This window comes from Planococcus citri, chromosome 3, assembly GCF_950023065.1.
Source record: "Planococcus citri chromosome 3, ihPlaCitr1.1, whole genome shotgun sequence".
In the NCBI taxonomy this organism is placed as follows: Eukaryota; Metazoa; Arthropoda; class Insecta; order Hemiptera; family Pseudococcidae; genus Planococcus; species Planococcus citri.
This window is the reverse complement of record NC_088679.1, coordinates 34,824,665-34,837,446: the sequence shown is the minus strand read 5'-3', so window position 1 is coordinate 34,837,446 and position 12,782 is coordinate 34,824,665. Positions and strand designations below refer to the sequence as shown.

Genomic DNA, 12,782 nt, shown 5'->3' with positions numbered 1-12,782 from the left:
ACGTCATCTCTTCTTCTTCTTATTCCAAAACAATCGCAGAAATAAATAAAACAGAAGCAACTACTCGCGAACAATCCGAGAATTCCGAATAGTATGTAAAGTTCGGTCGCTGCCATTTGTACGTATACAGGTATTAAAGCACCTATTCTTTTTGGAATAACTGAAGAGACTAATTGATTGAGACTAAAATCACAGGTTGGAACATTCGGTAATTTAAGCTAATATGTGTGACAGTGTGCCTACTGATAAGGACAGGTACCTACTTAGGTACTTGTAAATATTAGGATAATTTAAATCTGGATGATTCATGTTCGATGAGTAACTCTTGAGCACATAGTAAGATATCGTGTGACAATAATGATAAGATCACATGATCCATTTTTCAAATTTTACTTCTTCGATGTTCTCCAACTTTAAGCTCCTTATTTTGGAAAATGTACCATGTACCTATTATTTTTTTGTTTTTTTTTTTTAATTATTCATGGTGGTAGCTTTAAACTCGTGCATCTATCTATCTATCTACTAAGTATAAAAAATTGAGCTTCCATCTTGAAAGTTCAGATTCAAGTTTTTTAGATTTTTATTGTTGATTTTGAATTCCTTGTTTTCTCTCTTTTGATATCCTCCAAACAGATTTACTCATTTCAAATTCAACCAGCCCAGCCTATTTCAAAAAAAAAAAAAAAAAGATGAAGTTTTAATTATTTTGATTTGATCAAAGATGTTTTTCAAGAAATAATCTGTAATAATTTCAACAAATTCTGCAATTTCTGATAGTTGTAAATTTTGAGCGATTTTGTTCATTTTAGACAAATTAGAAAACTTTTTTAGCGGACTTGAATGCGCAGCATTTAGAAAAATCACGTGAATCGCCAAATGAATGGCACAAAAAAATTGTTTTTTAAAAAAATACGTACAAAATTTAATCTTCATGTAAAACTTAATAAACTTAGGCTATACAGTATTACAAATTATAAAATCACATTTCATTTTTGAATTCAATGCTACGAATTATCACAAATCACAAAGAAGAAAATTTAGAAAAAAAATTATGCACAGCAAAGACGAAGAGTATGCCTACACGAAAAAAACCAGATAAGTAAGTCATTCTTTTAAACTTTTGTATTATGGCGTTTTAAGGTATCTGAATGCTCCAATCCATAATAGAAAAAAAATCAAGGAATAGGTAGGTACCTACGTTAGTTACGAGTTGAAAAATCAGCACTATTTTCTTGAACAAGTCGAGCAAAAAATCGAAAAATTAGTGTTTTGCAACAACTTAAATTTGATGAAAATCTTTTATTAAGATGAGGCGATTTTTGCTACTTACAAAAAATCAAATTTTCTCAAAATCTAAATGAACTACATTTTTCCACTCCTTGGTGTGAATTTTTTTGAAAATTTTTGACTTTTCTGGTTCTTTCCCTGTACCTTTTTGGATACTTTTATAAATCGTAGCATGAATGAGTAAGGATGTCAAGTCACTTAAGAAAGTACCAAAAAGTAATTTATAAATAGTGGTAATGTTTTCTTTCTAAGAAGTTGTTTCGTGCATCTCGATAAATTCCATGAGTGGAATAGTTAATTGTCGAAATAAGTATCCATCCACAGAAACATAATTTTTCTCCTTTGAACGAGTCTAGGTGGATACCCAATATAGAATTTTAAATGCGACCCTTATGCAAATCTGAAAAACATAAAAATGCATTGAATTACAAAGCGTTTATCTAGTATTTGATAAGAAATATTCGTAAATACTTAGAAACTTGGAAAAACTCAAATGGATAATATTTTAACCTGATAGGTAAGTACCTGCATGAAACATTTTGATTCTGGCCAATTTCCAGGAGATCTTAACAGAAAACAATGTCAACATCCACTGCAATCACAATCGCAATCTCCACCACCACCATCACATCCACCAGCGTCGCCTCCACCGCCATCACAACATCCACTTGCATCGGCGCCACCACCTGTATCTCCATCACAACATCCGTCACCATCGCATCCACCGTCTCCATCACAGCATCCGCCACCATCACCTGCACCGCCTCCATCACAGCATCCGCCTAAAACAAACAAAAAATGCAAGGTAAATTTCTTGTCATCAAAGTAATTTTTCATCTACCATAATGCTACCAAAATAAAATCACCTGAATCGTTGTTCCCGTTCCCGTTCCCATCACAACATCCTTCTTGGCCAGCACAGCATCCTTCATCACCACCACACCATCCAAAACAAAATCCTTGATTATCATTCGACGCTGCAGCATCAGTAGCAGTAGCTTCACAATCTCCGGTAGCTACGGTGTTATGAGTATGAGAATATGGCCAACATCCGCCGGGTCCGTAATCTGGCCAGCCGTAACAATATAGACACGAATCAGAAGAAGTATTAGCATTTCTTCTCCTTCTTCGGTCTCCGAAACAATTGCAGCAGCAAGTGAAACATATGCAACTGAACACAAATAGTCCGAGGATACTTAGCACTATGTAGAGTTCTGTAGGTCCCATTTTTCAAAATAGTTTCACCTTAAACGAGATTCAACTGAAAGAAAATTGAAAGTAATACTTATTAGATTATTTTGTGGTTTTCTAATTCAATAATTCAGATTCAGGTAGGTAATAGGTATAGTATATGCATTAAAAGTCATGTTCTATTTATAATTCTGAGTTTGTTGTTCTTGCTTTAATCTTTGTAAGTCCAAAGTGATTTCAACTGTCGTGATAAGTGGATTTTAGTAGAATCATTTTAAATTTCAATATTTTTTTTCGAAAAAAAAAACAGAAAATGCATAGGTTAGGTTTTACAGTAAAATTGACCTTTACATTCTAAAATTTATTCCATGTTCGTATCAGTATAAGCTCAAGCTGTCTTAAAATATCTTGCCATTTTCTTAAATTTTTTATTGGAAATGGAAAATCATGAAAAATGATTGAATGAGATTCGGTCTTCCCAAGACGTAATTTGATTTGACCAGCATAATACATACTTATAGCAACCCAAATTACACAAGTGTAAATCAATTTTCGATCTTATGAATTGAAGGGGCAAAGTTATCTCTGTCATTTCGTGTGAATTCCTCAATGCCACAAAACATAACCGCTCACACATTGTTGTTCGTTAAATATGATTACGCCGGATCAAAGAACTTTAACGGGAGCACAAAAAAAGCGCTTACCTCTTGACTTCGGTCAAGTTCTTAAAGGAACTATAATAAATTAAGTAGATCTTAAATTTGAATTCGAATTTTGACGAATTTCCAATCGAATTTTTTTTTAGCTGAATTCTTACGTCACTACATAAATGAGCGATGAGTAAATATATTTATCTCATCACACATGCCAGTATAATCATTAGGTACTATTGAAATCATTTTTTTTTAAAAATATTTATCTCTATACATATCGTCACAACGACGTTATCTGTGAGTAGATGAATATTGAGAAGAAAAATCACAGCAACGCAGTGTTGATAGATATTATTTTCATGAATCATATTTAAATTTCATTGCTTATCAGATTCTGTGAGAATAATCGATGGCCTAATTTATACCTATCTACTTAATTTAAAATTTACCTATCTAATCAGCAATTGATAGCAGATAGGTAATGAGCGTTTCTCACTTTCCGATATATTTTTGGTAAAATGCAACCAACCTAAATATCCTACTAGTCAGAAAACTTGCAGAAGATGATGAGATATTCGCATTGATTCTGCAAACGAGAATTTCTGGTTATGGTTCGATTTAATCGTACTAAGTGTAACTTATTGTGGAAGATTTGGAAGGTCAACATTTCACCAAATCAACAAGAATACAGAATGAAACCAGAAAAAGAGCATTAAAACATAGTTTATGCTAGGAGGATATTATATAATTAGACATAAAATGAATTTAAAAAGAAATAGTATTCAAACTTAGGTACGTATTTCAAAAAGGGAATAGGAGATTGAAATTCAATCATTATCAGACATTGAAAACAGTGATACAAAAAAAAAGATTTTTCATTGATACATATAGCAAGGGAGGAGTTTCACTCAACCAGCAGGAAAATGCTTGAACCAAACAATGAAAACGAGAAAGAGCGTTCAAAAAGACCCCCTCTAGACCAAATTTCAAGTACTGAGGTTTATTTATCAATTTTTGGAAAATTTTCAGAAATCCAAATTTTGGTTTATTTTTTATTGAAAACGTCAAAATTTGACCAAATTGAGGTAGAAAGCTGAAATCAGGTATATATTCCATAATTGTCTTCTCAAATCGATTGGTGGAGGTTTCAAAACATTCTGGAGCCTCCAGCGGATTTTCGGATTTTCTAGTTCAGGAAAATGTCATTTAAAAAAAAATAAAATCTACCACTTTTAATAATTTAGATTCGCCATTTCCATTTTTTTTACCCATCAAATCAATTTAAACTCAAATTTTTGAGGTCTATGTCCACCGGTTCTAATCCAAAATTTTCTTCGGAGATTAAAAAAAAATGAAAACTTTACTTTTTTACACAGCCAATATATCAAATGCTGAAATTTAATTCACATGTTACCTATTTTTGACCACAAAAAATCGAGCTCTCGATTTTTTGAGATACAATGAAGCCTCTGGAGATTTTAAAACTTTTTATTCCTTGAATAAAACGATTAAAATAGGCACAGATTTGATTCGATAGAAACTATTTTTGAAAAATTCTGCATAAATCAAACGAAACCATTACAATAGGTACTCCCTATACATCCGATTTTGCGGAAATTTTTTTCAAAACTGGAAAATCCATTGATGGAGCCTCCAGAACGGCTCGAATCCACCACCAATTGATGCAGAATACTGATGATAGGGTAAAAACAAAATTTTAGCTTTCTATGTACTTCAGTTTCATCGAATTTTGATTTTTTTCGTGGAAAGTGAGCATTTGAATTTTCAAAAACTCATCAAAAACCAAAAAATGTAATTCAGCGCAGATCCTGGTGGTGTATTTTTTAAATATTCTTGCGGTTTTTCTATGTCCGGTTTTAAAATTTCTATCAAATGGGATACCTCCTTAATGAGATGAACTTATGAATACTTTGACATACATATGTACTCGTGATTTAGGGGTTTGATTTTGAATATTTTTTTTCGTTTTGCCTTCGATTTGACTTTCAAAGAATTTATTAGAGAGACTAAGGATGACAAATTATGTGTACTTTGTATAGTCAACAAGAATTTGGGAAATTATAAGTTAAAATTTGAAAAAAAAATACAAAGAAATCGTGAAAATAAACAAGACATGGATTCACGATAAAAACTGAAAATTTTCCTTCCTACTTGTAGCACCCAGTTAAAAAAAAATCGAAGTTTGGTTAAAGGCGCCAGACTGATGCGAAACGTTTTCACATCGATTCAGGCGTTTAATTTAAAAGTATCAACGCAATTTGAGGAAATGTAGGCGTCATGTTAAAATATCTAATGTTCTCGACTTCTCATCTTTACAACAATTTTTACGCTTTAATTTACAATCAGTCAACAAATTATTCGAGTACCCAGTCCTGCAGGTAAAGTAAAAAATAAAATAAAATTGATCCCCAAAAATTTATTTAAAATAGGTAAGCATCTAGGTGGTGGGTAGCAGGTACTTTATGGCCTCTACGAGCAGTAAGGGTAGGAAGGAATGAAGGGTGAATGACTTGAATCGTTTCATGTCTTCTACGCGTACACCTGTTTTATTTCGGTAGTCAATTAGCTTCACCCTTGGTAAAGTTCCTTAAAGCACGCTTGAGATTTTTCGAAAAGATATGGATAAGTATCTGACCTTTTTTTTTTCAAAGTGCCTACGCACAAATTTTAGGACGATTCGTATGCTTTTCTAAATCGCTATAGCGACTCATGAATCGATAACTTTTTAGGCTGACTGATCGTGAAAAACGGTTAAATTCGACTCTTGCGAACATATGTGACAAATGACAACTATAAAAACTCAGGTGTTTTCTTTCCGACAAATATTTCTGGTAAAATTTTTCGTAAGTTAAAAATAAATCAATTCTCCCAGTCGTTGGTCCATCTTATGGTTCCAAAAGAAACAAATATTTGGCGCCTATTGTGCAACGAGTATGCAAATAATATCACACACGTGTTTCTATCATTTGGCAACATCGCGATTTTAAAACAAGTTCTCTCTTCAGAAGCGCAGATATTGTATGTATAGGTCCGAGGAGCAAGCAATCAAGGTTATGTACGATATGTAGTATTTATGTGTTTATATACCATTATTATAGATTATTCATCAAGTTATTATTAAGTTATTAGTGCAAAAGTTGAATAAAAATTCTCAGATACGGTGCCTATCAACTAATAACAGCAGATGAATCAACGGGAATTACATGCAAACGCAGCAGTAATAAAATTATAATAATAGGAATAGCACTTGAGCCTACTTTATTCGAAAAAATACCGGTAAAAAATTCAAAATAAACGCTTACTTTTTATATGTATAGGTAGGCACTTTCTAAAAATTATCACAGATAGAAGACACTTTTCTATGTTGTTTATTCATTCCTGCTCGCATCACGGGAAAAACATTTTATTAACACGTGTAAGTAACAATTATTATTACGACGAAATGAACGCATATTCGCACTTCGCAGACAAAGTGTACTACACTCCGATCACATTATCAGTAAACTATGTAACGCTAACTGAACGTGGTACTGTACGTCTGCACATTATCACTTTTCGCCCTCATACTACACTTAAAGTTGAAATGCAAACGAATATTTGCGCTCGAGTAGGTTAGGTTGCGATGTGCGTCTGACAGCAAATGAGTTGTTGGCTGGTATACAGTTGAATGAAAGAGCATAAAAAATTAACCTTACGGCTCCAAAAATTATTACCAATGACGTTTTCTGATCTTCTAAATTTTTTTCTTTTAACGAGCAATGCCAATATAACGCCCAATGATACCTACTTGATGCTACATATTTGAATTGAGTAGGTATATACCTACTTTTCATGACATGAATGTAACTTCAGCTTTTTATCACTGGATTTTTGTTTAAATAAGTAGGTCAAACCGGTAATAAATTGCTTGACAATTGTCATATACATAATACAAATACATTGTCAAAGAAAGATATGTGTGTATAATAAATAGGTAGCTTCGTTTTTTGCTTGGATCCACATCCAGCACGTACCTATACCACACGTGGAGAAGAAAAGTAACGATGGATAAATTGGATTTACACAACAAAAGTGACAGAAAAGAAAGAGAGGGTGTTCAAAAGAACTGCATTTTTTCTCTTTTATTATGCGGAATAAAGATATGTATTTACGATCGAATGTATTGAAAAGTCAAAATCACTGCAAAAAAAGCAGAGGTTTTGATTTTCCTTGCTTTATGCAATTTTTTTTTCGACGAATCTCCATGAAAAATGTTGTTGAAAGAGATGTTATGACCAATCACTTACCTACACTTATTCTTCAATAATTGATTAAAATAAAACCCAGGTGCCTATTTCCCCGTGTATCCTTCCTGAGAATATGCGCCCTATTCCTAATCGTCCAATGAAACATTTTCAAAAGACAGTGGTTCTCAGAAATTGATCTGAATTTCAATTTAATACGACAGTTTCATTGAGAGAAACATTCGTAGATACTTTAAAGTTTCTCGTCTGGTTAAGTCAATGCTAAGAAGTTCACTGAAAGGAGTTGAATTGCGGGTAGCCCATTTGAAAGATTTTCATAAAGCGTGGATCTACAGGTAGGTGGTAGGTACATTATGCTCACAAAATACAGAGAGATATATTCAAATTAGCAATTCGAAAATTCGAATCCAAACAAAAGTAGATCGAATGCCCATACAAAAATACCCCCCTCCACTAAAATTTTAGAAATTCAACTTCATCATTTTAGAATTTTTAAAAATCAAAAAGGCCAAAAAGAAAAAAATTGAAAGTTCCTTTACCTAATTAGCTAAAAATCTAAAATATGGCATTTGCCCTATTTTTGACCCATCAAATGAACTGGAAGTAGTTCAGTCAATTTGAGTCGTTCTGGAGCCCCAAGAAATTTTTTGAAACTACAATTTTTACAAAAAGGAAATTCCGAATGAACTAAAAGCAGTTTTGAGTCAATTTGAGTCGTTCTGGATTCTGGAAACCTCAACAAATTTATTTCAATTACAATTTTTACGAAAACGAAATTCCATCTAACTGATTGTGAGTTGAGAAGCTGAAATTTGATTCACGCCAATTTTCTGAACTGCTGAGTCAACATGAAGGAAATTTCAAGTTTCTACAAAAATTCTCTAAATTGGTTTAAATGAGCTTTCTCATTCATGACAATGTTTTCATAGTTCGTTTGAACAGATTTTAAGTCGTTTTTTTGACAATTGGAACTTCTAAAATGTCGCTGAAAGCTTCAAAGGGCTCCAAATCACTTTCAGTGGACTCAGCAGATCAAAAGGTAGCCTTGCTGGGAATTGGGATCAATTTTTTATTATTTGAAAAATCAATTGAAAAATTTGATTAAGCAAATCTAGCCATATTGCAAATCATTTTTTCAAATCGTATAAGTAGGTACATACCTGCATTTCATTTTTCTATGTTCCAAGATTAGTCTAATGATCAAATCAAAATTTCATTTCTTTCTCCTCTTTTTTTTTAATTCCAAAAAATATTATGCAAGTAGGTATTACTTACTTATTAGGTACCTATTTTGAAGTACTTTTTTTATTTTAATATGTTGAGTGTTCGGAGACTCAATATGGAGGAATCAAAAAATATATTTTTCAAAACATCTACATAAGTAGGAATCTATTTCATTTTTTCCATTTTTTTCAATTTTTTTTAAAACCATGGACGTGGATCTGAAAACTCAAAACTACTCTTTTGGTTATTTTATTACGTTGATTTTAAACTGTAGATTGATAAATGAAAAGTCGACTAAGAAATAACAACCAATTCAAACTCATCTGAGCACAAACTTCAGCTATTCAATTGAATTTTTTTTTCATGATTAGTCCTAAATTATAATAATCTTGTATGTCACTTTAAGAACTTGAAAAATCATAAATTTTTGAAAGCAATAATTTCGGATTTGTAAAAATTTGTTCAGAATTATAGATTGGTAGAGGGGAGATAATCTGACAGATAAATTCGGAAAACTTAAAATCCAACAATATTAGATCTCAGAACACTTATGATAAGAGTAAAAGTTAGGTACTTTAAATTAGTAAAATTGCGCAATTTCCTCAAAGATCCTGAAGTAAAAGTAAGAAAGAGACAAATCCTTACTTTTCAAGATAAAAAAATGCAATGATTAAAGTCGAACAAATTATTGCACAAAAAGATGCACATGTACGAAATGTATAATGAAAAAGAGAAAAAAAATACAACAATCAAAATGAAATAGGGCTAACCAAATCGATGTTGAGTATAATGAAGCAACACTAAAACTAACACAAAAAAGGGTTTTTATGAGTATAAAAACGCGTATGGTACTGAAACGAACAGGTATTACGGGTGCCTAATACATATTGCAAATGAAGTACCTAGTTTCGTAAACAGTAAATAGTTGTTTAATACAAGCTCTTAGATGAAGGTATTATCACAATAGAAAAAGTATAAAATTAAATGTAAGTACATACGCAGATAAGTACATCTGGACTGGAATTAAAAGTAGGTACTAGGTATGAAAAAAAATGCCTCGTAATAACATATCACAAATTACAATTACATATCAAAAAATAAAAAATAAAGAAACACACAAAAATTTTACTTGATATATCACGATAAACACATGTCTAAAAATAGGTACGATTTTTTTAGTAGAAAATTAGTCACATCCACCACCGCCACTATCACCTCCTCCTCCACCACTATCACATCCACCACCACCACCACCACTATCGCCTCCTCCTCCACCACTATCACATCCACCACCACCACCACTATCGCCTCCTCCTCCACCACCACCACCATCATATCCTCCACCACCACCACTACTGTCATGGTGACTGCTGAAATGACTGCTACTGTCATGATGGCTGCTGAAATGGTGACTGCTGTCGTGATGACTGCTATCGTGGTGGCCGCTGTCATGGTGATGGTGATGATTTGTGCTATCGTTGTGGTGATGATGATGATGATGTCCGCGATCATGATCAGAATCGTAACTTCTTCTATCGTCGTCATTGTCTCTATAATCATTCGCGTCGACATCCCTCAAAGTGCTCTGATTTTGAACGTAGCAATCATCATCGTCGTAATAAGTCGAATTCTTGTTCTTGTGCATTTTTGGTCGAGACTGATAATAAACTCTTCCTACTCTGGACTTTTTTCCATTTCTTCCTCCGTTTCCTCCGTTTCCTCCGCTGCCACCGCTGCTGCCGCCACCGTTATCGCAACAAAACATACATATTGCTGCTAAAATGACCACAGCCATGACGGACAGAATGAAGTACAGAAAGAGATTGTCTGATGTAGCAGCACGTTTAATTCTGGTATGAAATTCATTGTCGTAAGGACTGCTATCACCCATAAAAAATTGATCTTCCATTCTGCCGAAGTAATTCCAACGGCTGAAACATATTAAATCGGATAACGCCTTCATTAATGTCATATTCCTATCGGTAGTAATGATTTGCTGGCCTATATTAGGATTAGGTAGGTATACCTATACACAAACACCTATTTTAAAGATACTCTTCCGGAATTTACACGCCCAATCGTGTTCGTCAACACAGCAACACCGGTAACGGTAACACGCTGGTCGCGTCGTTGACGTCATAGGGCAATGTTGTTGAGAAAATAATTCGTCGAAATAATAACATTGTAGGTATATTTAGTACAAAACGTGAAAGTTCTTTGCAAACAATGTTGCGATTCCACAGACTACCTAATCAGATACCTATTTCATTACGTCAACGGCCACCTTATTTTTAAAAAGATCAATTTTTTTACTAACCTTTGAAATTATCTATTCAAATTCTTCCAAGTGCTATTTCGGATACGCTACCGCATCGTGAAAAACAATGAACTTTGAAATATAAACCAACTAGGAATACACACACGTTCACCGTACTTCACAGTACATGCTTCACTAGTATAATACGCGGCGTCAATGTTGGAATACCACACCATATAAACAATTTATTTTCGTCAATGTACGCCGCGCAATCCCCATCGCACAAGTTGACCTTCGCCTTCTAAAAACGTAACTTGTATTGGTTGCTTGGTATAATGGCGGGAAAACTTCAACTATTTGAAAATGAAATCAACATGAGCAGAAACAATTTAGGTAATTGGACTTGAAAACCTACGAAATTGAAGTAAAAATTTCAAGATCAATAATTTTTAGTAGTTATAGGCGTGTATGATACGAACACTAAAATACTCCTTTCGAATTAAATAAAGTGCTAGAATTAATAGTGGGTACAGTTGAAAGGAAATAGAAAATGCAGTAGACTCGAAAACGTATGGTACTGCTGTTCACGGATTCATTGTGAAATTTTAATTTAATTGGCAGGACAGATTTCTACATTTTTTAGTTCTTGAAAAATGTTGTTAAAATGTGGATTTGAAGAGGAAAGAACGAATTTTGAAAATTTATGCAGGAGTAGATAGATATGTACATATGAACGATGTCACAAGAACAAATAGGTAATCTGAGTTGCTGATGCAGAATTTCATTTGAACCTGTTTGATGGAATTTTTTGAAAACTGGGAAATCCAAAAAATCTTAAGAAGTAGTCCGGAGGCCCCAGAATGGTTCACAATTCCACCAATCAATTCCAAAATGGTGTAATACATTCTCAATTTGAATTTTTAAAATACAGAATAAATTAGGTACTGAGATTGATTGTTTGATTCCATTTTTAAAAATATCACTTTAGGTACTCAATAAAAAAAAATTAAGTACTAAGTACAAGTGAGATTGGCCGGAATAATCTAATCTATTTATCAAATGAAAATTTTAAAATTTTACGTCTGAAGAACCTTTTGAAGGAATGAGTCATCTACAGAAAAATCTCTGCGTTATTGCTTTATTTGTGCAAGTTTTTAACACTCCAACTGGTATGTTCTCCTGTTTGTTGTGTTTCTGCAGTGTTTTTACTTAGGTATCAGTATTACAAAAAAAAACTTAAGAATTCATCAAAATTTTCAAAATTTATCTGTTAAAAATGTTCAAAAAATACAATTTATTCAATTTTGATTTTTTGTTGGACAAAAAAATTAGAAAACAAGTCTGGCAACCCTGGCACATGGTCTATGTGTATTCCAGAGAGTAAACTATATTTTTTAACTAAAACAATTTAGGGAAAGTCAAAAAATATTTGTTTTGAAACCCACAGCGATAGTTTTGAGTTTGTATTTTATTTTTTAGTCAACCATTCCCCTCTCCCACAGTAGAGTCTTTGTTGAGATTGCAGTCCAAATGACTCCACAAGTGAGTTTTTCGTCTGTTAACAGATTCGATAATCTTGTAATTGTTTTCATTTTTTAAGCTCTGTACACCCTACTTTTTAAATCAATATAGCCCTTATACTAAGTACATCTAACAAATACTTTTTTCAATTAAATCCCGCAGTATAGTTTTATACTCGTACTTACCTGTAGGAGGGATGGGTTATTTGCAAAAGAAATTTTCGACAGGTGAGTTCGAACATATAATATATTTTTATTAATAATACACAAACTAATGACGTAGGTACCTAAAATTAACGAGTGAGTACCTATACTTACAATAATTATCTACTTATAAAAATTAAAAAGTATAGTCAGATGCGATATGAAAATTCGCAAATGAAAT

At 32.9% G+C, this 12,782-nt stretch overlaps 2 protein-coding genes across 2 annotated transcripts; both read right to left on the bottom strand.

The window, feature by feature from the left end:
• Positions 1-909: 909 nt before the first annotated feature.
• Positions 910-6,762, bottom strand: LOC135841734 (chorion class high-cysteine HCB protein 13-like). The gene is made up of 4 exons (XM_065358875.1): positions 6,455-6,762; positions 2,154-2,548; positions 1,813-2,069; positions 910-1,687 (listed from the first exon to the last, which is right to left on the bottom strand). Exons 2-3 carry the CDS (start codon positions 2,512-2,514, stop codon positions 1,870-1,872), a joined length of 561 nt encoding a protein of 186 aa, XP_065214947.1. The 5' UTR covers positions 2,515-2,548; positions 6,455-6,762; the 3' UTR covers positions 910-1,687; positions 1,813-1,869.
• Positions 6,763-9,321: 2,559 nt separating this feature from the next.
• LOC135840189 (protein no-on-transient A-like) lies at positions 9,322-11,104 on the bottom strand. The gene is made up of 2 exons (XM_065356582.1): positions 10,938-11,104; positions 9,322-10,551 (listed from the first exon to the last, which is right to left on the bottom strand). Exon 2 carries the CDS (start codon positions 10,527-10,529, stop codon positions 9,807-9,809), a length of 723 nt encoding a protein of 240 aa, XP_065212654.1. The 5' UTR covers positions 10,530-10,551; positions 10,938-11,104; the 3' UTR covers positions 9,322-9,806.
• Between the last annotated feature and the right edge of the window lie 1,678 nt (positions 11,105-12,782).

What these genes read in the sequence shown, in the direction of transcription:
- LOC135841734 (XM_065358875.1), bottom strand. Translation starts at nt 2,514, where the DNA reads ATGGGACCTACAGAACTCTACATAGTGCTAAGTATCCTCGGACTATTT. An exon ending in GAACGGGAACAACGATTCAG is followed by an intron (nt 2,070 to 2,153) that starts GTGATTTTATTT and finishes TGTTTGTTTTAG; the next exon opens with GCGGATGCTGTGATGGAGGC.
- LOC135840189 (XM_065356582.1), bottom strand. Translation starts at nt 10,529, where the DNA reads ATGGAAGATCAATTTTTTATGGGTGATAGCAGTCCTTACGACAATGAA.